Source organism: Lemur catta, chromosome 4, assembly GCF_020740605.2.
Source record: "Lemur catta isolate mLemCat1 chromosome 4, mLemCat1.pri, whole genome shotgun sequence".
Classification (NCBI taxonomy): domain Eukaryota; kingdom Metazoa; phylum Chordata; class Mammalia; order Primates; family Lemuridae; genus Lemur; species Lemur catta.
The window spans coordinates 28,980,183-29,007,957 of NC_059131.1; the positions used below are offsets into that span (position 1 = coordinate 28,980,183).

General features: G+C 40.6%; 1 protein-coding gene and 1 long non-coding RNA gene across 4 annotated transcripts in view; one reads left to right on the forward strand and one right to left on the reverse strand.

The window, feature by feature from the left end:
- MAP4K3 (mitogen-activated protein kinase kinase kinase kinase 3) overlaps positions 1–5,834 on the reverse strand; it is a 158,973-nt gene extending 153,139 nt beyond the window's left edge. The window contains exon 1 of one of the 2 annotated variants that reach the window (XM_045549454.1): positions 5,436–5,834. In XM_045549454.1, coding sequence (XP_045405410.1) covers positions 5,436–5,531 — 96 coding nt within the window. In that variant the 5' untranslated portion in view covers positions 5,532–5,834. The remainder of the gene's footprint in view (positions 1–5,435) is intronic. The other variant, XM_045549453.1, reaches the window with a different exon arrangement.
- The window catches only part of LOC123636830, a 77,664-nt gene continuing 54,969 nt past the window's right edge, over positions 5,081–27,775 (forward strand). For both annotated transcript variants that reach the window (XR_006734669.1, XR_006734668.1), the window contains exons 1-3: positions 5,081–5,213; positions 18,047–18,117; positions 19,575–19,740. This is a non-coding gene — a long non-coding RNA (uncharacterized LOC123636830). The remainder of the gene's footprint in view (positions 5,214–18,046; positions 18,118–19,574; positions 19,741–27,775) is intronic.

A 27,775-nucleotide genomic window follows, 5' to 3' on the forward strand; every position in this document is an offset into this window, starting at 1 on the left:
AGGTAAGTTGAGCAGATGATGGAGTGTCTAGAAAATCTCTCAGCCAGTAAGAGATTTAATATGATAGAAATGAGTAAATGGTCTCAAACTATGACAGCTAATAGCAGGTCACATTTTATGTTCCTATAAATACCAAGTACCAAGCCTTGTCATTTTTGCTACTCTACTCACAGTCCCTAACATATTCCCTCTCATTATAGTTACTTAATATACAATGGTTTTTCAATGTACCCTCATGAGAGAACTTACTGTTCATTTTCAATACAAAATGATGGATTAGATATGCTTTCACAAATAAATAAATATACAGATCAAAGCTTGGAGGTAAGTAGCTCCTTTAGGGAATGAGATCTATAACAAAGACAGATAATCTAGGTTCTTGTTTGTTTGCTTTTTAAGCTTTCTAGAGAAATTACCTCACTATCTGTTCTATGGTCACTTTCCATCTCAAATAGCTCCTGATGCTGGGAAATTCTATCTTAATCAACTTTAAATGATCTTTATGAAGTTTAGGGCCATTTCCTCTGGTCTCTCTAGACTTTATCCTCCATGGAAATAAAAGTGAGCATAACCCCAGATAACCACATTTGAGTTTCCTTTCTAAATGCTTAAGGTCTTCGTGTTCCTCATCAAAGGTAAGGTTTAAGACCTGAATTTTCCAGAAAGGTTCTTACAAATGTTGACTACAATGGAAGAATTAGTCTTTGATAATATTAATCAGAATACCTTGAAAGATGCAGAGTTACAAATGAACCAACATATAATTCTTTAAATACACACAAAATGCCTTCCTGATTTCACTGCCCAATCCTCTATTTTTCCCCTGTCAGCCTTCATAGTGTTCCAAATCTATTTACATAGACAACCATGTGAATGCCACCTGGGGGCATTCCCAAGTAGAATGCTACTTGAGAGAGGCTACAACACTGTAGCTTCTGCTTCAGAGGGAATGACTTCCAAACACACACACAGATAAAAAAAAAAAATCAACACTTCCAAAGCATGTTCCTCAAGATACTGGTACTAAACACAAGTCATAGGCATTACAGAAAAAAAGAATCTCATAGCTAAGTAAGTTTGGAGTTTGCTAGGTTAAGCAAAGTTTAACAGGTTTCTTTAACACAGGACTTCTCAGTCTTTAATCCGCTCATGGTATGGCCTTCCCTGAAGCACCCTGACCAAACTTTTGAAAATGTCTGTGTACAGAATTTGGTAAATGCCTACAAAGTCCAGGCCAGAAGTAAAAGATGACATCAGGGTTCAAGCCTTAGTATAATAAATTGTCAATACTGGGGCTTCTGACAAAAGTTGGATATGAGGAAAGGCATACATTTGGAGAAGGACGTAGCCTGTGAAGAGGTCAGCTAGAGACAATGGGCTAGAGCTCAGGAGAAAGCACAGGAAGGGTACACAGGACTGGCAGTTGCTCCTAGGAACCAGGCTAAGCCATGAGACTAGATATTTCCTTAGAAACACATTAAGATCACTCCTTCAATCAATCAATCAATCAATCAATGACAACTCCTTCAAAGCCTCTTTTGCTTTTATCCTAGCTCTAGCTTTACTATTTCCTGCTTCTTTCTAGTAGTAAATCTAGAAAAATGTAAGGATATGATGACTTTAATGATAGGAATTATACAAATTAAACTAGAAAACTGCCTAGAGAAAAGATGGCACAATGCATGTGAAAATCATATTAAATGTTGATAATGTGATCTAGTATAGAACTACTTACTTTCTCCGAGAAAACTTTTTCAAATAATAAACCTACAGATCATTTGTTATTTTCTTTTTTGGGATCACTGATATCTCTGAGAACGCAATGAATGCTATAAGCCATCTCTACAGAAAAACACAAATACATACAACATTATGCCTAGTAATTTTAGAGCACTTCATGGGTCTCCTGAGGCCCAACCAAAGAGCTCTAGTTGTCAACTCCTAGGTCCTTAGGTAACCCAGCTGCAGATACTTCATGACAGATAAAATTCTGCAGAATTACAGGGCACTTAAAAGCCATATATATATATATATTTTTTTACTGTATCTTCAAGTACTTTAAGACAGTGCAGATGAAATGTATATTTGCATTGGCCTGCAAAAAATAAAGATAACTTATTTGTTGGGTAAAACTCGAGTCATTTATTTAATACCAAAAGCAGAACAGCATATGATGGTAATAATACCTTCACAACAAAACAGCACTGAGAGGCTGATTTTATAAGGTCACAAAGTTAATAAATCCCAGATCATCCACACCATAGTTTAGCACTTTTTAACTAAACCATGCTACCTTAAGTACAATAAATGTTATTACATTGAGTAGGGTATAGTTTTCAAAATACAAATCCCTTAAAACACCAACCTTTCAAGAATGACTACAAATAATTAGGCCTCTAACTTATTTACTTAATCCAACCATTCCATTTTTAGCACCTAAATGCTGACAGATTAGGGAGCAAATTGTTCACACTGGCTTTTGAAAACAAAATGTACTCCTATTAATAATTAGTCAACACAATTAGTATAAATAAGAAAAATAGAAAACAGCAAAACAAACACAAAAAATATGCATCTTTATAGCATAAATGTGATTATAGACAAGAATACAAATAGTTTAAGTTTTGGGTTTAGCAGGCAGGAGGTGATGCCAAAAACTACATGGAGTTTCTCTGCTTTGGTCCCTGGTATTGGAAGAGTCTGGCAGGCAGGGATCAAGCATCTATTATCTGATGTCCACTTGGCAGACCACAAAAACAGTGAGGCCTGGCTGCACAGCAGAAGTTGGGTATTCTAATTACTACTTAAAGATCCACACTAACTTAGAGTGTGGCTACAACTCAAATGCTGAACTAAACGGGTGCCTCAGTTTCTCCACTGGATATTAGGTAATACGTTATCTTTCCATGTCCTATCTTTAGAGAGGCAAGAGTGGTTAAGAATGCAATCTTTAACTGGTTCGAATTTTGGCCCTGCCACCTACCCGCTTTGGCAAGTTACTTTAATCTCCCTGGGCCTCAGTTTCTTCAACTGCAAAATGGAGTTAATAACAGCATTTATCTCATATCGTTGTTATTAGGATTAAGTAGAAAAATCTTAGAACAGTGTCTGGCAAGTAATAAGCACTCCATAAATGTCAGCTAGTATCATCATTATTTTAAACGGATGACAAGATTAATCAACTTATTATACCTCTATTGCACTTAAGAAATTGCAGGCCCTTTTTTACTTCTTAATCAATTACCAGCTGGGTTTTTTTAATATTATAAATACATGGCCAATTATTCCTGTAAAGAACTCTAAAAGTAGGGCAGATGGGAGGGGGGAGGAGGGGATGGGTATACACATACATAAAAGAGTGCGATGTGCACAGTCCGGGGGATGGACACGCTTGAAGCTCTGACTGGGGGGGGGGGGGGGCAGGGGCAATATACATAACCTAAACATTTGTACTCCCATAATATACTGAAATAAAAAAAGAAGAACTCTAAAAGAACTTATTGTACACTCTGCCACCTAAGACTTACACATTCATAAAGTTTCAGTTAACTTTTCATCTGAACATAATTGGCCACCCCTTCCCCAACCAGTTGTTAGCTACTTAGATACATCCACTTCTACTTTCACAGTCATCACCATATTCCAAAACATCGTTATTCTTACCTGGACTATCACAATGGCCTCCTAACTACTCTTCCCCTCCATTCCATGCTTCACACTGCAGTAGGGAGATCTTTTAAAAATCTAAACCTAACTTCACTTGCTGCTTAAAACCCTGCAATGGCTCCCCACTGTCCTAAGAAGTCCAATCACCTTACCAGAACTAAGAGGCCTGCAAGATCTAGGGCCATTCTCTCTCGCTGGTTGCTCAGGCCATACAGGCCTTCTTTGAAAACCAGGCTTCAAGCCTTCACACATCATGCTCCCAGTATGTGAAATAATCCCCTCTCCCCATTGCCTTAAGAATGCCTAATCATCTTTCAGATCTCAACTAAAAGGCGATGAGCCTCTAACTGTCCAAACAAGATCAAGTTTGCCTGTTACATGCCCTCATAATCCTAATCCTAATACTCTTCTCTGCAGCACAAAATAAAACTGCAATTAAATAGGTATTTAAATGGTTGCTTAATGTTGTTCTTGTCCAAAACAAGAGAAACTCCTAGTAAGATTTGGGACCACAACTTTTACTGCTACAACCCAAGTGCTTAGATGCCCAGTACCTTATGCACTGTAGGTGTGCTCAGTACACCTGTATCGTCATGGGGAAAAGTGATGAGATCCACAATGGTGAAAAGCAAACCACCCACAAAACAAAACTAATGCAGAACACTGGCTGCACTGTTTTAAACATCTAAGTTACCACAAGCATTACACTGAAGTAAGAGTAAAAACGTACTGCTTCAACATGGTCAAAATAAAGTTACGACTAAACTTTCCAGTGTGAAATTAAGTTTCTCTGTGTATCCTCAGGTGTTATATGAAACAGTAGTTCAACTTCAGTTACCAGTAATAAGATACACAACTAAATCCAGACTGCTGCCACATTTGGCACCATCCTCCTCTCTTCTTGGCAGTCCCTGCGAGGCCAAGAGTTGAGCTGGCCAGGGAACACTGATTTATCCTCCCACATTTAGAAGTGGTCCCTCTGCAACAGGAATGCTGTATTACTCATGAACTTTGAATTCTAACCTTGTCAGACCAGTACCTTTACTAAGTATTCAATTCATTTTTAAAAAAGAAAGCTGATTCCTATGTGTCACTGACAAAAACAAGTTTCAAAGGCATCACAGTCCAAATGGACGTGGCGAATACAAAGTTGCTCTTTCCTTTTCCCCTTCCCCAAAATCACACTAACTAGATCTCTTTTACAAAAGAAAGTCATTACTTGGGAAATTAAAAGAAACTGATAGGCGGATGCTAAGAGGCTAAAGGCTGAGGGCTGTCGATGGAGGTTGTCCAGCGTGGTAACTACTACCAGGCCCTGTGGGCAGGAGCTCCCAACCTACAACGGACAAGCCGAGGACCGTGCGAAGCACGCAGGTCTGACAACGCCAAACCCGGCTGTCTGGTTCGTCGCACTGACCCTGCCAATGCTACACACGCCCAGACCCTCTGCACTGCGAAGAGCGCGGCGGCTCGCTCCCGTTCGGCTCTTCCCTGGAAATGCGCGCAGGAGGGGAGGTGTCGAAGATCACGTCCAGGGGAGGGCTCAGGTAAGCACTTGGAGGTCTCGGGGTTAAACATTCGGTCCTTTGTTCAACCCGAGGCCGCAGAGCCCTCGGCGCCGGCTCCTCCTCCTCCCCCACTGCTCCCGGGCGCCAGCGTCTCCCGAGGGCAGGCAGCGCGGACTCGGACGCCCGGGCGGCGGCGCCTCCACCCTCCCCGCGGGGAGTCGGGACCCCGCAGCTTCGGCGGCGCGCCGCCCCTGCCTTTACCTTGTAGACGTCGCCGTAGGTGCCGCTGCCGATGCGCTGAATCAGCTCGAAGTCCTCCTGCGGGTTCCGGCGGGACAGATCGAAGCCGGGGTTCATGGCGGGCCCCGGGTGCCCCCCGCCTCCCTCCCGGGCAGGGGAGGGGGGGCGCTCTGGGGGCCACACGGAGAGTGGGCGCCGCGGTAGGCCCCCTGCTCCCCTGGCGGTCACAATCGCCCGGCTGCACGCTGCGGCCGCCGCCGCTCCCCTCGCACCGCCGCCGCCGCCGCCGCCGCCCGGCCTAACCGTCCCCGCCCCCCGCAGCCCGCCGCCGCGCCGAGCCGGGTCACACCCACAAGGAGAGGAGAACGCTCGCAGCCCCTCGCTCGGGGTGAAACTCCAACATGGCTTCCGCTTTCGCCGCTCCTCCCCCTCCCCTTACTCCGGCTCCTCCGCCTTCCTCCCCCTTTTCCCGGCTCCGGCCCGACTGCGCAGCCGCGATCCCGGAGGGAGCGCTCCCAAGCCCGGCGCGCGCCCGGCCCCGTGCGCGCTCCGGCTCAGCGCGCCTGCCCCGCGCGAGCCGAGCTGCCGACCCCCGGCCGCGGCCACGAGGTGCCGGACAAGGTTTGCCTGCCCCAGGGCCCGCGGGAGGGACAGGCAGAAAGTGGCCCCTCTTCGCCTCTGATTCCCCTAACGACTAAGTCTGACGTTTCTGTATCTGGTTCTAGTCCTAAGCAGGTAGAATAGTTTTAATTTGGAAGGCAGCTAGTGTCCCAAACTTTTATTTTTTTTAGAAGCAGCCGCACATAGGTTACAGCGGAGTCCCATAGAGTCTCTGGGATTGCGGGGAGGGGGTCGCCCTACACACCGTGAGGAAAGCCCCCGAGAACGGTGAGCTGGGCTTGCTCCCATAGGGGACACCGGGCCGTTGGAGTTGGCCCGCCAGGTGCACCAGAGGGCGGGGTGTGGAAGCTCTGGGAGGAAGCAGGCGGAGCAGCTGCCCGCCGCCACGCGTGGAGGGCGTGGGAGGCAGGCGGAGCGCAGAACTGAAGCAGTGCCTGACCTCCCTCAGCAGAGAGGGCTGGCTTAGCGGAGACTGGCGGTGACCGGGCAAGCTGTCCAGCAATCCTGCAAAGGAGAGGTGGAGGGCGGAGTGTGGACTCGATCCATTACCGCACCTGCAATGTAAACACTTGATGATCCGGAAGCTCTTTGGCTCTGACCTTACCTACCCAAAGCTCCACCCTGCTTAGGACTCAGATTGTGAGCGTTACGTGCAAACTATCTGAACACCGGCTCCCACTGTCAATACTTGTCCAAGAAAGTATGTAGGTAATGAAGGGTTAATTTTCTGTTCTTAATAAACTGCCCACTAGGTATTTCCAAAAGCTTTAATCAACTAGGTGATGGCCACTTCGGCAATACCAGGTTGCATTTTTGCTTTAGAAATGCTTTCCTAATCCCCTTAGGCACCACACCTTCCAACAACTACTATTCCCCGATGCCTTGTGTCTCCTGAGAAACTAAGTCTCATCAAACCTGTTAAATAATATATGTATAATCAAATAATAAGCAAACTACTTATAGTTAACTGCTTCATACTTTTTATCTTTTCAATCCTTTTGTTTACGGTAAAATTGCATATTTACTAAATTCTCAAATTGTTTACATTAAGTGTTGACTAAAAGATATTGGAAAATAGTCATCTCTTCACTCATACAAGTAGTCTTTCAATTATCTACTTTTTAATTTTTTTAAAGCGTCACTAATATGAGAGTATCACTTAACTTGCTGCCCTAGAAGTGCATATCATTGGATTTCTTCTAGATGGATCTACCTTAAGGCTCTTGTATCTTAAGACTTCAACTCCTAGCTGTGGATGTTGTTGCATAGCTAAGGATCCTGCTTTTGCCTGTTTAAGGCACTTGCCCAGGACCCAGAGTGCAGGCCTTCCTTCAGATTGTCCACCTTTGGAGGTTTGGCCTCTTTAGGCCAAACATGAAGATAATTAGCCCAGGATTCAGATAAGCAGACCTAACAAACTATGGCAAATAGAAACCAGTTCTGCTCCCTTACTCTGCCTTTTTAATGCCCGAAAGCCAAATTCTCAGGACTGAAGGCTGCACAAAAAAGTTCTAATGGTTTCACTGTTCTGTTTGCTGAGATTATCATCTGTGCAAATAACTCAGCATTTGCATCACTAATAGACTGCTTTCAAAAGGAAAAGACATTTCAGTAGGGCTGGAACAGTTCTTTAAAGTTTTGTTTGTTCCACTTTGGCAGGGCCAAACTAGTCCTTTAGAAAAGAGATGTTTTTTCATGTAAGGGCCTGATTTGCCATATGGGTTACAACATAAATAAAAAAGCTTTTGGAATTAACTGCTCACAATAAAATATTTTGTTCATTGTAATACATACATACAGCCAAATCCAGTGTCTTATTTTTCTGTTCTAACTCATTAACTTTGATAGAAGTAACACTAATGATGATATTTTCCTAGAAACAGAGAAAGAGCTTCCCTCTTTTACGATAAGAAGTATCCTTAAAAGTCATCTAATTTTTTTCAATTCAGGAGATGCTTCTACAGCATCTCTCTTGGATTTATTGTTGCTTGAATACCTTTAATAAAAGGGAACTCACTGCTTCTCAAAGCAACCTACCTCATTGTGAAATAGTGCTAGTGAATGATCATAGTAACTAATAGAAAAAATAGTAATATCTGACATTATCAAGTACTTACAAGGTGCCAGGAACTGAGCCAAGTACTTTCCACATATTACCTCATTTAATTCACACAACAATACAATAGCATAGGTAATACTATCTCCATTTTATGAGGCACAGACAGATTAAGCTGCTCAAGGCAATACAGAAAGCTCAAATTTGAACAGAGGCAGTATGACACCAAACGCCAGACCCTTAGCCACTGGTCTGTACTCTGCTTGTATACAATATACTTTTTAAAAATTTCTCGTATGCTAAGCCAAAATCTGCCTCCTTGTAATGTAGTTAAAGGCAATAATATTAGATTCTGGTGGTATAGAACACAGAAAAGAAAAGCCACAGTACCTGCCCTCAAGGAGTTTGCAATCTCACAAAATAGGGCGAGAAGCACGGAGGAGAGGCATTAATGAATTAATGCACAGGAGAAAGATTTAGGAATGATGTTAAAGCTGAACTTTGAAGAATGTTTATGAGTTAGCCAGTCAAACAAGGGGAGGTGGTGCACTCCAGACCAGCCACTCAGCCCATTAAAGCACCTACCCATGTAAGCATCACATGGCAGGGAACACAAGAAGTTAAGATGGGCAGCAGCCCATCTTCTGTTGGCCCATCCCTTGTGGGTTTCTGGCTTAGGGATCCCTTGATCCCCTGCACCAGCTTCTAGTTTCCCCCTCAGGACCTTGTCTAACAACCTATTGGATCCACATCTTTGACTTACTGACCTCAGCCTTCCCCATCTAACATAATGACCACTCACATTTTCAGTATACCAGCAGCCCTGGAAAAGGAATGCTGAGCAAGACTTAGCTCCAAGAAAGACTCACTACAAGCAGGCCATCCACCAAGGGAGGAAAATCAGACACAAACATGTATGTGAAATAATATGTCACATACAACAGGTAATTGTGCCTAAATTCTGGGCACAGAGGGAGATGGTGATAATGAGACTAAAAAGTTAGATTTCTTTTTTTTTATTATTTTTAAATTTTTATTTTCTTTTCCCCCAGCTTTATTGAGGTATAATTGACAAATGAAAATTGAATATATTTGCAGTGTACAATGTGATATTTTTATGTATGTATACATTTTGAAATGATTACCACAAACCAGCTAGAAAAGTTTACTTATAAAATTCAAGCATTCTTAAGAAATAAAAAGTTACACTTTAAAAAGTCAGGAACTGGGCTTATGAAGAGCTTGTAGTTAGTTGGGTTATTGTGTGTTTAACTACAGAGTTCCAGGAGGTTATATAGTCTAGCCTAGCACAGCTCTGAACCAGGTTACCTGGGCTTAAATCTTGTCTCCATTCCCTTACTGAATGAAGGACCTTGAGAAGTTATTTCAAACTAAAACTTTTATCAAGAGGCAAAGAGAAAATATATGTCAAAGTAGTGCATGGCACCACAGTAAACCCACAAAATATTAATTACTATTATTTTGAGAATATGTTAGAAGATTCTAAAAGATGACAGTCATGGAGATGGGGATGCAGATATGATTTAGGAAGCAATTGCAAGAACATATATGAGAGGCCCTGACTTAAGGCTAGGAGTGCTGACGGTGGAGAAAAGGGAAAGAAATCAGAAGATAATTGGAAGGTATTACAGGCTTGGGAAAGTGAGGAATGGGCAGAGTCCTGGGTGACATGCAGGCTTCTGGCTTAGGCAATTGGGAAGGTTGTGATAGCATTTGCCATAAGAAAGGGAACTGGTATTATTTGGGGGGGGGTTTAGCACTGGATCAAAATAGATTCTGTTTTATACCTGCATTTGAGGTGCTCAACTGAAAATGTAAAATCAGTGATAAATATGTGGGTCTGAAACAAAAAAAAAATCTCAGGGCTAGTTTTTAGATTTGGGGAGTCATAATTCAGAAAAATGTGCTGAGCATCTATCATGTGCCAGATACTATATTAGATCCTGATGATGCAATAGGCATGGTCCCTGAACTCAAATTGAGAATACAGACAAGTGTTCAGGGAATTACTTTACAGTGATATAGGTACAAGGGAGCAGAGCCTAAAAGAAATATTAGATGCCCCTAGGGCTAATAATTTGGGTTTTTGAAACCAATATATGTTTTTTATTTTCTTTAGACCAATTTTTTAAGAACATGTACTCAACATTTATTTGCAGGCTGGGCAGAGCTCTGCCTGGCTGTGGGTGGAGCTGGGAGTCCTCAGGTGTCAGTTCTCAGGCTCCACGCTTAGTATGTGCAATTCAGCTCAGTTCCCAGATTTGCATACCTCCCAACACAGTGTTTCTCAATGGAGGTTTTATTAGCATTTTGGGTGGGACTGATTTTCCTTGTGTGGGTTGGTCCCCATGCATTCTGATATCCCTGCCCCCCCCCATGTCAATACTGCTCCCAGCCATACTGACATCAACAGCAAAAATGGCCACACATATTTTTGAATGCCCAGAGTTTGGCTAGGGGTAGGTGTGTGTGTGGCTGGATCAATAATGTTTGCCTGTCATGTCCCTTGGGAGAACTACCACCCACACAAACAGTTTATCAAAGGGTTCTTTTCTATCTCATACAGTATATTCACTGAGAGAAGTTCTGATATGTAAACTATTATCCGTTTTATTACATTTCCAATGTTTAACACCCAACTAATGTTTCACTGCCCTCTCCGGATTCACATCCAAGATTCCACTTGCCCCTTATCACATAGTTCCTAGGATCACTTAGGAGAGTACCAAATCTAGTCTTAGGTTATGGAAGTCTTCACAAAAGAAGGAACATCTAAGCTGAGATTTAAAAAAACAAATAGAGAATTATCCAGGCAAGAAGGTATACTCCATACCAGAGGTATTACATTCAAAGGAATGAAAGTAGTTCTGTCCATGGTGGATATGGTAACAGATGAGTCTGGAATGGTAAACAGGAGCCAGTCCATGAAGGAGCATGTAAATTGTATTAATAACTTGTTTTTTTGTTTGTTTGTTTTACTGAAAACAAAAAGGAGCTATTGATGGGTTTTCAGCAAATGAATAACATGCTCTTATTGTGACTTGGAAATATCTCACTAGTTGCAGTGTGGAGACTGAATTGGAGGCAGGTGGCAAGACTGGAGTCATGATGGGAAAACAGTTAGGAGTTCCTCACAGTAGTAGAGACGAGAGAAAATGGGGGCCTGCATCAATAGCTGGTATCAACGTATAGATAGCAATGGTAGTATTTGAAATTGGAGTTTGAGGTGAATTCTCATGGGGAAGATGTATGGAATAAACAGAAAGCAGGTTCCTAGAAAACGCCAACATTCAGGATGTGAGAAAAGAAAGAGAATTCAGCAAAGAAGACCAGGAAGGTGGAACCCCATATGATATGTGGAATAGAATGGTGTAGCACCCATAAGAATGAGCCACTCAGGTCTCCCTTCAGGGAAGTACCTGCTGTGTGGAGTGTGATTGGCTGATAGCCTCCAGCTACCACATCTTTGGGATCCATCATAGCATTTATGCAGAGGACTCTCTCTCCCCAGATGCTTCCAGCCAATAACTGAGCACGGCTGTTCTGCCCCAGTGAAGCTTCCTCTAATGGGCAGTCATTGCTCTGGGACTCCCCATTGGCCTGACTGAGGCTTTCTCAGAGCTGCCCTGCACACTGGCTCTTCCTACCCAATCCTTCTTCCTTCTCTCACTTTCTTCACAGATATTAAGACATGCATTATAATCTGAGACTCTTCCCTCCTATTCCTGCTCCCTTTCCTCTTCATCCTTCACAGGTGTTTCCACAGATAAGTGTCTTGCATTTCTAATTCAATCTTACCATCTGCTGTACTGGTACAAATGGTACCAATGAAGCAAAACAGGGAATTTTAAGAATAGAGTGGATCAACAGTGTTAAATGCCAAAGAGAGACTAAGAAAGAGGGAGACAGAAAAGTATCATTAGTTGTCATTATGGAGATCAATGCTGACCTTAACTATCACATTTCTTCTGCTGCTGTTGTATCTCCTCTTAGTTATATTCTCCAAAATCCCCTTCAACCTTTCTTATACGTCATGATCTCCGTACATCTCATCTGTACCCCCTCATATGGACACATTTAATTTGTTAATGTCTTTCTAAACACTGGCAAAGAATTGAGCTCAGTATTCCAAATGCAGTCTAGTCAATGTTGACAGTGGGAGGATTATAACTACCTATTATCTGAATACATATTGTACCCTAAACTGTGATGCAATGGTTTACTGCCACAACAAACTCAGGGCCACGGTATTGCCCAACTTCAGGGAATGCCATTCCGACTATTATCTATAATTATAAAATCCTCAACTCCCACTTGGCCCCTGGGTCCTGATCAAGAAACATGTTCAAAAATTGTATTTGTTCCCCTCTGAATCAGATCATCACAGGTGTTCTTGAACCCACAGTCATAAAGTGTCAGGGACAAGAAACCTGGTCTCATACATCCTACTGTAAAGTTCCTGTCCTGCCAACAGTTTATCAGACCAGATATCATCTTCTCATCCCCAAGCAGATATAACACCACCACCAACAAAACTGAGCACCAAGTATCTCTACGCAATATTGCTACCAGGTGAGATCTTGAAAAGGCAAATTATCTAGACGAGAACCTCCTATCATCCTGGGAGTCCAGGATTTCAAGGGGGTGCTCTTTGGCCTGCACTGTAGGTAACTGGTATCTTTTCAAACTCAACCAGTCCTTGAGGGTACAGGCTGTGTGAAAAACAGACAATAAAATATAGTCATGTATTGCATAACAACATTTCGGTCAATGATGGACCAAATATACAACAGTGGTCCCATAAGATTATAACTAGAGTGGAAAAATTCTGATTGCTTAGTGATGTAATAACCAGCATAATGTCAAAGCTGAGTACATTATTCGCATGTTTGTGGTGATGGTGTAAACAAACCTACAGTGCTGCCAGTTGTATAAAAGTATAGCACATACAGTTATGTACAATACATAACACTTGGTAATAAATGACTATGTTACTGGTTTATTTATTTAATATACTTTTTTAAAAATTTTAATGTACTTTTTATCATTATTCTAGAGGGTACTCCTTCTAGTTATTACAAAAAAAAAGTTAATTGTAAAACAGCCTCAGGCAGGAGGCATTACAGAAGGCATTGTTATCATCAGAGATGACAGCTCCATGCATGTTATTGCCCCTGAAGACCTTCCAGTGAGACAAGATATAGAGGTGGAAGGCAGTGATATTGATGATCGTGACCCTAGGGTAATGTGTGTGTTTGTGTCTTAGTTTTTAACAAAAAATTAAAAAAAATTTTTTTAAATAGCTTATAGAATAAAGATATAAAGAAAGAAAATATCTTTGTACAGCTGTACAATGTGTATTTTAAGCAAAGTGTCAATAGTCAAAGTTTTTTTTTTTTTCCATTCCACATCATATCCTTTATTTCTAGACAAGACATAATCTAGTCAAGGTCAAAGTTCTTAAAAATTTAAAAGTTTATAAAGTTATGGTGAGCTAAGATAAATTTATTATTGAAAAAAATTTTTAAAAAGATTTGGTATAGCCTAAGTGTAGTGTCAATAAAGTCTACACTAGGGTACAGTAATGTCCTAGGGCATCGCATTCACTCACTGACTTACCCAGAGCAAATTCCAGTCCCGCAAGCTCTATTCATGGTTAGTGCTCTGTACAAGTGTACCTTTCTTTTTTATCTTTCACGTTGTACTTTTACTGTACCTTTTCTATGTTTAGATATATGAATACTTACCATTGTGTTACAATTAGCTACAATATTCAGTATAGTAACATGCTATACAAGTTCATAGCCTAGGAGCAATAGACCATCCCATAAAGCCTAGGTGTGTGGTAGGCTATACTATCTAGGTTTCTGTAAATACACTGTATGAATGTCCGCATAACAACAAAATTGCCTAACGATGCATTTCTCAGGGGTCTTTAAGTGACACATTACTGTACTGAAGAACTGTAAGGAAGTACAGGCTGAATACAGGCTCGGTAAGCGATAGACTGAGAGGTGGCTGAGATCATCTTTTTGATAAAATCCTGATTATATTTATCTGTTATCCCATGATAGATTAGAGCATGGTGTTTCCCTGATTCCCTTTTATATAACATCCAACCTAGAATTCCCCTCAGATGCCCCCAGTTAAGAGGCATTGCCTTGTGTCCTACTGCCCAAATACAGAGTGAGGCCACTGTTGGGCCAGACTGAACTGGCCCAGAACAAATATAGTTACACGCATTGTGTTTCCAGAGTGGCTTACTGCCCCAGGTGTTATCCCACTGGCCTTGTACCTTACTGTTACTCCCCTAGGGGGACTCCACCCCTGCCCAACAAAACCTGTACAGTAGTAAAGCAATCTATTCATAGATCTAGAAAGTTCATCTTTTTGAAAAAATAATTGATTAATTTGGTTTAAACCCGGATTGGAGTTTTTCTTGATCAAAACAGAAAAAAACAAACAAACAAAAAAAACAACCTAGAAGTAAAAGCTCAGTTAAATAGTTCAAATACCAGGCTTTTCCATTATCCCTTACTCTGTGCTCACAGCACAAGGTGGATTTGAAGGAAACCCATTTCTCAAACTGACCCAGGTCTCTGCTCCAGATCCATTTGCTGGGTCTGAGCTCATGGCAAAGCCCATCTGGATCAAGGCATGCCTCTGCTCAGTATCAGAGCCAGACCTTCAGCCTGGGATCTAATCATCTGGGTTACTTAAAGATACTTTTTGAAAGTATATATTTAAATTAGTAGTTAAACATAAATTAATAGTTAAATTGGTAGTATGAACTTTCTCAGCTGAGCATCTGATACTATCAGAATAGCTTTAACATGTGTTGATGGAATAATTGTAAATTAGTAGTTAAACATAAATTAATAGTTAAATTGGTAGTATGAACTTTCTCAGCTGAGCATCTGATACTATCAGAATAGCTTTAACATGTGTTGATGGAATAATTGTTCTCATTGTAAAAGCAACAAAAGGAAGGAAACTGATGAAATTTTCCCTGCTACTTTGTATTTTACTTACAAATGGATAAGCTCCTGTATGAAATTTGTGAATAGCCATTTTCAAGTTTAAGGGTAGAGCTATGTAGAGGCAGTCTATATCTGTCTCAATGTCTGGAAATGTTTCTATGAACTTGTAATTGCTTAAAAGTGTAACACTCTCATATTGCTGAAGCCAGTATTTGGGCTTTATGTATCCTTTCACCTAAGGACAGTGTTCTGTCATTCCACGTAAACCCAAAACACCCTGTCTGCAAATCTGAGTGCAGTCTGTTTTCTGCTGTGTGGTGCAAGCCTCTTAATTAGTCTCTTCGGTCCCATTCTCTTCCTCTTCTGATAGTACCGCATCTGTCCAATAAAGATGCTTCTAAAATGCCAACAATGGAAACATGGAAGTCCTGAGGGGAAGCTAAATTTAGAATAAATGTGAGTTCACCTTTAGGCAAGTTGAGTTGGAGGAGATGAGAGGGCATTCAAGGAGGAGCTATTGCAAGGATAGCAGCAGATTCAGATGCAAAGTGCAAGAGGGAAAGTTTGAACCATACAAATAGAGTCATGAGATCTCTGAGTGAGGTCCGAGGGTGTAGAGTGATGGTGAACAATCTTTTTTTTTCTTTCTTTTTTTTAAGCATGGGCACTTAAACAAAGAAGGGCTTCATTTTTTAAACATTCAAAGTGAAAATAAACGTCACTGAATTCCCTGACAGAAATGTATGCTGTGAGATGATTTAGTAAAGTCTAGGTATTCATTCTTCTCCCAGGCAAATGTTTTCCAGCCTTTCCTTGCTATATTTATGGTGTGGAATTTAGGGAATGGATAGTGGAGGTCTAAGTGCAGAAGTGAAGAAAAGGGGGGTGATTTAACCAGAGAGGAGCTGTCAATCTTTAAAATATTTAGAGAAGGAAGAAAATAAAAGTCCAATAAATTGAGTACTAGAGAAAGAGATTTTATGTTTAAGGACTTAAGAGAATAGAATGAATTCAAGTGTGGCTCTATATGACGAGCTGATTCCTTTTTGATGTTCTTTTATAATTGCAAGTAAAGATTAGAATATCTTTTTTTCAATTGCTGTGTATCTTTATATGTCACCCTGAGCAGAGTCTGAGGTACGTGGGACTCCAGGATTTATTAGGATTATAGGAAAAATGCCAGTGAGAAACTTGGCAATGCTTTTAAGCCACTAAAATGTTATCTGGTCATATCTAAGAAGTCACAACACAGGAACAGCTTTCTAATCTTTTATAACTTAATTTGCATGGCTCTTTAGAGCTTATAAATATCTCCACATTTATATCTCATTTTAACTTTGGAATGACTTCTTGAATTATTATCATCCATAATTTATAGATGGGGAAATTGAAGCTTAGAGAAGTGAAAGCCAGAAGCAGATCAGGATTCCTAATTAGTTCCAGTCAATTTAACATCTACTGAACCTTGATCTGAGTTTCAGGTTGTACCAGATATTGGGGATGCAAAAATGAATAAGGTCTGCACCCAGTCCTCAACCACTACACCATTCCTTTCTTTACTCTTTCCCAGTTCTCTCCAAGAGGTTTGATATCCCCTCTTAGGTTGGGTTGGGCTGGTTTATAGTGAGATCCAACCCTGAGTATCACCTACATAAATAGCCAGCTTACAGGAAATAGGGACTCAAGGGTACTCTGGCAGTTCTAAGGCTATGAAGTCGTCCTTAGAGTTGCAAAGGTAGAGAAGATATGAGAATTCTTACTATTGAGAGGACTATAAATTGGTACAACCACATAGGAAAGCAATTTAGCAAGATTCAATAAGCTAAAGATGTCCTTATCTTAGAATCTAACAGTTCCACTTCTCCATGTTTACCCAAGAAACTCTTTCTTGAATGCACAAGGAGACATGTAAATGAATGTTCATTGAAGCATTGTTTATAACAGGAAAATAATTGGAAATGACCTAAATTTCCACAAACCTGAGAATGGATAAGTAAGTTGTTGAGTGATCACATAATGGAATGCTGTAAGTTAAAATAAATGAACTAACACTAGAACTAAAATATGCATAAATCTCAAAAAAATGTAACTAAAAAAAGAAAGCAGAAAATACATAAAGCATACTACCATTTACATTAAACTTAAACACATGAAACAATTCTAGATATTTCTATGTGTGATAAACATTTGAAAATATTCATGGTAATAATGAACTCCATATTCAGGGTAGTTGTTACCCCTGTTGAGGAAAGAGGATAATGATATAGCATATAGTAGGCTTTAGCTGACTCTGTATTTTTTCTTTACTTAAAAAAACAGTGGATCTGAAGTAAATATGACAATTAAGTTAATATTTGACAAAGCTGAGTGGAGAGGACAGAAGTTTGGTATATTATTTTCTATACTCTGTATGCTTGAAATTTTTCATTCAAAGGTGTATATGGGTTCTAGACTCTAGAATTCCAGGCTCTTGGGTTTTCTTTTTTTTTTTCCTTTGTGTAAAGTTTTCTTCCCTCCCCCCTTCTATGTTGAAATTCCATCCATTCTTTGATAACTACCTCAAGTCTCACTACCTTATGGAGAATTTCCATGATGACTTTGTCAGTCCACACTATTTTCTCCCTTTTCTAAACCACCATAAGTCTATGCAGTTCTCTTTTATAGTATGTTTGTATGAACAGACTTCTTTCATGTAGTTGTTTAAATATACATTGGCTTGCATTAGTGTTTGACTTAATACACAAACCTTGTTTCTCCAATTATATTGTAAGAGTATTAAAAGTGGAGACAATATTTTAAACTTTGTTAATTCTTCTTCTGTGCCCAGCAGAGCCTAACCAAATACTTACTAAAGTGATATATTAACCAATAATTATAACTGCTCCTATAAAACCTGAATGAACATAGAAAGTTGAAAATGCTCATCTGAACTACATTTGCTTTTATTTTCCCAGAGAGAGAATAGTAATGAGCTGTGAAATGACCAAAAATCTGGCAGCAGAAAGGAAAAGAAAAAAAATAGCAGGTTTGTATATTACACATTCTGGATAATCAGCTCTTGAATGATTAAGTGTGGAAGATGTCTTATGGGGAAAAGCAGATTTTAAAAACTCATTTTATGACCATGGAATTGTTTTATTGACCATTTTCAGTTTTCAGAGGATCCTAGGTCAAACTTACCAATTATTTTGGAAAAACAAAATGCTTTTATGATATGCTGCATAACTACACACAAATATACCTCGATATTACTCTGCCTTCACTTCAGTGTTTATTGGACTAGACATGGGAATGGTGGTCTGGGGAAACTAAAAAGCAAAAATTATTCCACCTGTGGAATCAGGGAGGGATCTGGGAGAAAAAAAATTACTTTGAGTCAGTTCACTCTTGGTACATGTAAAAAGTGCTTGGTGCTTGAGGCAACCACTCGAAATTAAAGTTTGCCTGAAACCTCAGAATAAAAGGTTAGTTTATACTAGTCTAGATGAAAGCTGAAGAGCACAGGAAATAGTAAGGGTTCTGGACTACATTGTCTCTCTTTGGAAATGAAAGTTGGGAATGAAGAAGGAGATACATTTAGGAATTAATATGGTTAACTTTTTAGCAAACACAGCAGTTGCTATGATCTAGATCTGTGGTCCCAACCTCTGGGCCCCGGACCTGCCAGTAGCCTGTCAGGGACCAGGCCACAGAGCTCTGCTGTGCCCACCCTCCCCCCTACCCTTCCTGGTCTGTAGAAAAATTGTCTTCCATGAAACTAGTCCCTGGTGCCAAAAAGTCTGGAGACTGCTGGTCTAGATCAAAATTACCATCACTTGGCCCCTGGAGATTTTCCTAATGGACCTTTGTAATATTATATTAAACCAGGCCACAATCTCATGGTTCTTTGGCCTAGGTGCTACAACATCCAAAATATAATTCCCTAAATTAAACTTAGCTACATGTGTATTTATGACAGCTGAGTACCTCAGGGAGAGTATATCTCTGAAAACAATTACTTCCCTCTATGTCATTTGTATTCTAGCAAAGAAAACAAAAGGCACAAAAATATCTTACAGTTTGGTAAGAGTTTGTGTGTGTTTCCGCATTTTCACTCCATTTGTAGCTGTTAATGTTGAAGCAAAATCCTAAAGCAAAGTGACCAGAGTATTCCCATAGTCGTGATGAGCCTTATCACTGCTTTCTACAATTATTTCTTTCTCCAAATAAAGAGAAGCAAGACTAGTGGTGGTATATAAGGAATATATATTGTGAATATATTGGGCTCTCAAAGTTCCTAAAGTCTAGGTGTTTGTAAGTTAGAATTAATTCCCCATGGAAATAGTGTGATTAATTATGGTTCAATTCCAAGGCAAGAGCACAAAACCTAATATAATCTTGGTGTATGTGGCAGGGTAAATTGGATGAGAAATTGTATTTTCTTTTCTTGTCGATTGGCTCATCATGGAGAAATGAGAAGTATTTTTCCCTTCTCCTCTCCAGAGGGAGGCTTAAGATGTGGTGATTTTCTGATGCTTAAGCCCTCAGAAGACTCAATTATCTGCAATGGGAAAAGCACCAGGAAGAGGGGAATGGCCTGACTTCAGGAGACCTTGGATCTCTTGGACCTGTGTGGAGAGCACCAGACAGAAGTTAGTGTCTACAAATGGTGAGGACTTATGCCCACTCCCAAATAGACCAGAATGGTATAGATCTCTGATGGGGATGCCACCAAGGATATCTTGTCTCAGACGTGGTAAAAATGCTAATTTATGCTAGGCTATAATAAGCCAAGGGTGCATGTTATAAACTCTAGCATTAGGATTAATAGGAAAAGTATGTATAAGTAATATAATGTATAAATAATAAAAGGGAGAAAAAAATAATAGAAACACTTGATTAAGCCAAAAAAAGGCAAGAAAGAAGATTTTTAAAAAAGCAAGTAACAAATGGGACAAACAGAAAAAATAATAAAATGGTAGCTATGAAGGGGGAGGAAGGGATGGGTAAATACACACTTAAGGGGTACAATGCTCACCATCTGGGTGATAGGCACACTTATAACTTTGACTCAAACTGTACAAAAGCAATTCATGTAACCAAAATGTTTGTACCCCCATAATATTCTGAAATTAAAAAAAAGAATAAATGTGAAAGTCCTTTGTAAAACTATAAAAAAGGGTAGCTATGAACCTAGTTACATCATTAATTACCTTAAATAAAAATCACATGATATTCCACTAAAAGACAAAGATTGTCATGCTGGTTAAAATAATTGTATATGTTTTTTACAAAAGATACAGGAGCTATAATCTTGACATAATAACTCAGAAAGGTTAAAAATAAAAGAGTAGAAAAAGACATGTTATGCAAACACTAAGCCCTGAAAAAGCTGGTATAGCTGTACAATAACATACAAAGTAGACTATAAGGAAAGAAGCATTATTAGAAATAAAGCACCAGCCTGAGCAAGAGCCAGACCCTGTCTCTACAAAAAATTAAAAAAATTAGCCGGGCACGGTGGCGTGCGCCTGTAGTCTCAGCTACTTGGAAGGCTGAGGCAGGAGGATTGCTTGAGCCCAAGAGTTTGAGGTTGCAGTGAGCTATGATGATGTCACTGTGCTCTAGCCTGGGTGACAGAGTGAGACCCTGTCTCAAAAAAAAAAAAAAAAAAAAAAAGATAAATAAATGGTGGTAAATCTCAACAATGCAGTACCACCCAACAATGAGAATGCATGAACTACTGCTACATATGACATGGAAGGAGCTTATAAGCATAATATTGCTTGAAACAAACAACACACAAAAAGTGACATTTATGTAAAGTTTAAAACCAGAAGATACTAAGTTATGGTGATAGATGTCAAGATTGTGGTTACTTGACAGAAGGTAATAATCAGGTGGGAACACAAAAAGGCTTCTAGACCTATTGCCAGTAGTCCTTGATCTTCAGAGTAGTTACGTGGATGAGTTCACTTTCTGAAAATTCATTGAGACTCTACCCTTATGATTTTGGCCATTTTATTTATGTATGATCAATAAAATTTCTATTTAAAAAGGTCCAATCACACCAATGCCAGTATAACAGTCATAACACAGAGTAAAATTTATAACCAAGTAAATCTTATTCATCTGAATTTGCCTGATCTAATAATATCTTATAAATGGAAATCCAAACATATGAAATAGAAAATTACTTGTAGCACAAAAGCACCTTTCACTTTATAGTGCAACACATCAAATGCATGAAAAGAATAAGGATAACACCACAGCAGATCCATTTTTCAATTTTGTAAATTTATCCTAAGGAAAGAAGTAACAATAGAAGCACAATGCTTGCTATGAATATGTTCATTTTAAATGTTATGTTTGTTAGCAAAACACTAGAGTCAGCCCAACTATCCAACCACTGGATCAAGATTTAATAAATTATGATAAGTAGTACAAGACAATAACATATATTAGAAATGGTGAATAGAAAACCTTGCAGAAACAGTAAATATTTTTGCAGGTATAATGTTAGGTAAAAAAAAATCTAAATGTAAGGGGATATGTACATCATGATTCTAACTACACAAAAGTGGATCAACAGGTAATAGGAACAAATAAAAACTGTTGTGTTGGAGTGGTGGATTTATGGATCTTTTTTGGGGGGCAGGGTATGCCCCCCAAAATATTCTTTATTATTATTTGGATCAATTAGAGTTCTTTTGTTGCAAGCCACAACAACTAACTTACATGAGAGATTTATCAAGCCATATAGGAGTAGCTCACAGAATTAAAGGAGTTGCTGAATGACCAAGAGGAAGAACAGGAACAAGGAAAGTTACAGAAATCTTAGAAACAAAAGTTCTTTAGCCATCTCTCTAGGATTCTGCCTCCTGCTGACTAAATACCTTCTATCCCCATGTGCCTCCACTGAGGATTCGAATTAATGGAAGAGAAAATTCGATCATTCCAATCTGAGTCATGTATCCACATTGTCCTCTGATTGGCAACCACATCAGAACCACTTGGAGTTGAGGAAAGGCACTTCTGTAAGGGCGAGGGGTAGTGCTGTGACCAGAAGAGCAGGAGTGGGAGGATGCAGAACAGACCCAAACAACAGTTCCATGAAATCTTATGTCATCTTTTCAGTAAATAGAATAGTTATCACTACTTTTTTCTTATATTAAATGAAGGTATACTTATTGAAGAAATTTTGCAAAATTCAGAAAAGTATAAAAAAGCAAAAGAAAAGAATCATCTCTCATCCCATTATCCATAACCCTGTATTAATTATCTATTGCAACATAATAAATTGCTTTCAAAACTAGAGTGACCAAAGCCAGAAAGTAGATTAATAAAGGGGATGGAAGGTGATAGCTAAAGGGTATGAGATTTTTTTTTTTTTTTAAGTTCTAAACTTGGATTATGGTGATGGTTGTACAACCCTGTGAATGTACTAAAACCATTGAACTTTGATGGATGAATTTTATGGTATGCAAATTATATCTGAATAAAGCTGCATTTAAAAAATCCTAAGGTGACCAACTATCCGAGTTTGCCTAGGACTTCCCTGGCTTTAGTACTGAAAGTCCCACATTCCAAGGAACCCCTCAGTCCTGGTAAACCTGGACAGTTAATCTCCCTATTCAAAATTTTGCAGCTTAAAATGATAAAACATTTGTTGTCTTAGTTTCTCTAGATTAGGAATCAAGAAGGAGCTTAATTGAGTATTTCTGGCTAAGAGTCTCTCATGAAGTCGCAGTCACAATGTTAGCTGGGGCCACAACCATCTGAAGCTTGACCTGGGCAGGGAATCTGCTTCCAAGGTCACTCATGGTTTTGACCAGAGACCTCACTGTCTTTTCATGTGGGTCTCTCACAGTGTGCCCTTGTGACATGGCAATTGGCTTTCCCCAAGTGCAAGTGAGAGAGAGAGAGAGAAAGAGAGACTAAGATAGATGCTGTAGTGTCTTTTATAACCTCATCTTGCCATCACTTCTGCCATATTCTATTGGCCACGCAGATCAACTCTGGCACAATTTGGAAGGGGACTACACAAAGATTTGAATATAAGGAACCCAGGATCACTGGGCAGTCCAGGATGCTGACTCCCACCAACCATAATTCTAATTCTAACCCTGTCTGCATTTTACCAACATTTTGCTAATTTTTAAATTAAACCATGCTTATAATAGAATACATGGACAATTCAAGAGTATAACAGAGAAACATGTTATGATGAACACCTCTGAACACAAATTTAACTTCTATCACTGATTAGATAGTACAGACTTCAAGATGTGCGATTATTAGGTCACATGGCTTAAGCATCATAAGACTCGTTATGTGGTGCCAGATGCTTTGCTGATGATACTTGCAGTGTATTGGATGCCCATTTCGCCATCCTTTGCTAGCCTCAACTATTGCTGTTAGTAACTCTGCCAATTTCTAGGTGAAAAATTGTAGCTCCTTCTTTCAGAGTGCTTTTTTAATAATAAGCTTGGACATTTTTTAGTATGTTCAGTGGCCACCACTAATAAATAAGCATTTATCAAGTCATAAATCCTTTCCAGATATATTCATGCAGTCATTTAATATTTATTGAGTGCCTATTGTAAGAACAAGGAAGTGTCCCTGCTCCTCAGATGCTCACAGTCAAGTGAATGGCCTTAGCTAAAGAGAGCCACTAGCCCAAGGTCATGCCCCCTTCCTGGGGTGGCCCACATCCAGCGATTGATCAGAGTGGGGAATATGAAGTCTTGGTCCCCTAGCCCCAGTGTGAGACAACTTGGAAAGGTCATCCCAGCTTTGGAGCTCCCCAAAGTTCAGCTGAGGCCTGCATTGAGACTGAATCCCAACGTCTCCCTTTGCCCAATCTTGCTCCCTTCCCTTCTGTTTCCTGCTTCTACCCTTTCCATTGTATCTTGCCCTTCCCTTCTTTTTCTTTATTCCCCCTTTCCTTCTTTTCCCGTGGGATCAACAGGTGTTTGGTGAGCATTCCCAAATTATATATATATATATATTTTTTTGAGATAGGGTCTTGCTCTGTCACCCAGGCTAGAGTGCCATGGCATCAGCCTAGCTCACAGCAACCTCAAACTCCTGGGCTCAAGTGATTCTCCTGCCTCAGCCTCCTGAGTAGCTGGGACTACAGGCACATACCCCACTGCACCCCGCTAATTTTTCTACTTTTTGTAGAGATGGGGTCTTGTTCTTGCTCAGACTGGTCTCAAACTCCTGACCTCAAGCGATCCTCCTGCCTTGGTCTCCCAGAGTGCTAGGATTACAGGTGTGAGTCACCATGCCCGGCCCCCAGTGACATTTTCTACACACTAATATTCATTTCAGAATTTGCTTCCTAGGGAACCTAACCTGTGACAGCTTCTGGGGAAGGCTACATGTGGAGGATTAGTATGTGTGGCCTCCTGTGGCTAGCAGCCAAGAGGAGAAAGGGTGGCTCAGAGCTAGCATGCCTGGTTTGTCCTTTCCAAATGCACAAATCGTGGGTCCCTCCACCTTCCCTGAGATAGAGTGGTTGCATATGTGGAGAGATGCCAGCATTTACACCACCTATGTTTCTTCAACAAAGTAACATTGGGACAATATTTAGTGATAATAAGGAAGATTCATTAGAAATTAACATATTAGATGTAGGTGAGGAAAAATTGGACCAGTCAAGAATTACTTCTAGGTCTCTAATATGGGTAACTGCATGGCTGATAGTGCTGTTTACTGAGAAAAAGAAAAAGCAAGTTTGGAGGAATCCATGAGTTTATCTAGAGGTGACTTTGAAATGTCAGAGTAGAGTTGTTCATTAAACAAACTCTGGAGTTCAGAAGCATGACCTGGAGTCCTGAAATGCTGCTCTGAATCTGTGTACTCATCAGCAAACACCAAGTAATGACTGGTATCCCACAAGGCTGACTGAGAAATAATTTAGGGAACAGAAGTCAATTGGGGGGAATAAAACCAAGCCACAACCACTAATTAGCATTTTATTTAGGAAGATATTAATATTACCCACCTAAAACAGGATCAGGAATGCTATTAAAGAATGATCAGAAATACAAAGAAATCTTGGGAATGAGCAGTGTGATTGTCAAAATAAAAATTTCACTGAAAGTATTGGAAGATAGAGTTAAAAAAATATTCCAGAAAGTAGAATATGAATGAAAAGGAAATAGTCATAAGAGAGAATTCTGAAACATTCAACAGTCAATTAATACGATCTTTATGTAGATCTGGTCCTGGTTCCTTTTTTATTATTCATTCTTGGATGAGTTTCTGGACTGGTTTTTACCAGGAAGTTTGTAGGAGGAAAGGCCAGGGATTTTATGTTAGGCTGAAAAAAGGATCCAGCAGAGGGAAGCCGTGAATGAAGAGGTGAAGAAGGTGTAACTGATGGAGCATCCTCGCCGCAGAGACCCCGCCAAAGCTCTGGAGCAGGGGCTCACCCTAAATGGGACTTCACCCTTTCTTTGTGCCATGGGGGAAAAATACAAATGCAGATAATCTCCTCGGTGGGGTGATTGGAAACGGAGGGAGTTCTTCTGTTTTCTCTGAGAAGCATGGACACTATCATCTGTCGAGGCACAGGGGGTGAGTGTGGTGATTGGGGTGGGATGTGGGTATGGAACTTCGGGGAATATGAAAAATTTTTTTATTGAAATAGCCTAAATGAAGGATGAAAGAAACAAAAAACAGCCGCTTGGGGAAAGAAACAACGATTGTCAGGCTCCTCTGAGGGTCCAGGTGAGCTGGAGGCCCGTACCAGCCGATGGCTGAGAGCAGACTGGTAATCAGAGCCGAAGCGAGGGGACACTACAACAGAGGAAACAAGCTAGTTTCAGAACGAAAAGGCACCTACGATCTTCTGAGAAGAGAGTTATGTAAATGAAAACCAGAAAAACATCCTCCTATGAGTCATGGGGCTCGTTTTCATCAGCTCCCTGGTCCTGCTTATTTTCCTTTGATGTTTACAAAGGGACATGTGATTACATAGGGGAAAGGTAAAGGGTATAATAAACCCGGGACGCAGGAGAAGGAAGAGACTCGAAACCCAGCTGAGGGCGGAGAGTCAGGGGAGAGGGCTTCCTTGAGCCACTTCATAGTTTGGCCCCCCTGGCGTGGAAACTCGCCGAGGGGATCAGACACCTGAGTGTCTTCATTGGTCTCTCTTCAGCATCTGGAACCGAGCCTGGCACTGCAGAGGTGCAAAATAAATATTTTGTGAATGAATGAAGTTCACACAGTGCAGCCTCTGGCTTTTTAAGACGGTTAGCACACGCGTCTCCTTTTTTACCTCCCCCTCCTTTACAACAAGTTTCTGACAGCCTTTGGGCCTGCTGGGGCCTTTGCAAAAGACAAACAGTCCTACTGCTGCGGCTCCAAGGACCCAGCCGCCCACCTCCCAAACAGAACTGCGTCTCCCTGTTCTTGCTGGGAAGGCAGGCACAGCTTGCCTTGCAAGAAACTTGCATAGGAAATGGTGCAATCTGGGCTGTTTTTCGTCCTCTTTCAACCTCATTTCCTAAGTTAAAGAAAGAGAAATTTAAGGAATCTTAGGAATACGAAACTTCTCCTCCGGAATGATCTTTATTGAGCTGTTTGGAACCAGCTGAAATCCTGAAGGGCTGTCAAGCCAGCCAAGAACAAAAGAAAATGAAAAATAACTTAAACAATCCTGGCTAAACTCTGAAAAAGATATCTACAGCAGCTGCTACTTTTTTTTGCTTTCCCAGATTGGTTTGCCTTTCCCCCAGTTTGTAATTGTTATAGGATTGTTTTAGATTATTGGGGGTTAGAAAGGAAGGAAGAAGGAAGGAATCCAGCATTTTGGAAGTAGTATTAAGCTTTATAATTTACACAGCTGTTGTACACATGCTAAATCCCTCTCCTATTAAGATGCACTGAGTGGTAAGTGACATTTTTATTCATGGCATTCTCTTTAGGAGTTTGTTCATGACATTCAGGTCCCTTCCCATCCTCCACCCCCCAACTCAGTCTATACTTGTGGTTTATGGATCATCTCTCCAGGGCTTCATCTGTGGGGTGAAAGGCTGTTTTGCTTGCCCTACATTTACCCAAAAAGAGAGCAAGAAAAACTGTATATAGTCTGCCAGATGGGCAGGAAACACTTTGCTGCACTCAAAATTTTCCAGCAGTGGTATCCCCAGCTTGCCATTTTGCTGTGAGCCCCGCACAAAGTCGACAAGCATTTCCCCTGAAATCTCTACCTCCCCACTGCCAGGGCTGGCTTGGCTGGCTACCAGAGGCATTGAGCAGGTGGGAGGAGGCAGCCTATGGAATGATACTTCCCTTGCACCCTCATGCCCACCTCACTGTGAGGTAACTGCTGCACAACTGAGCTGAGTCTGAGAAAGGAACTGAAACTGATTTGCCCATGGTCAGTCTGGGTGGATGTTGAGCCCAGACTGAAGCACAGAATTGCTGCAGCTCAGGGCATGCTGGGCTGAGTCACGGCTTCACCAGGAATGCAGCTAGTCTGGAATGCAAAGCAGGGACCCGGATGCCTGACACAGAGCAGTAACTTAGAAAGGGGAAGGTCTTTTCCTAAACATAGACGAGCTACAAGGGATCTTAAATAAAAACTTTTTTGCTACTCCTCTTCCAATTTCCATTTCAGGTTCCTCCTTAGGGGGAACACTGGTTTCAAGTTGGGGTGTATCTTTCCATCGTTTTGGATATCTGTATTT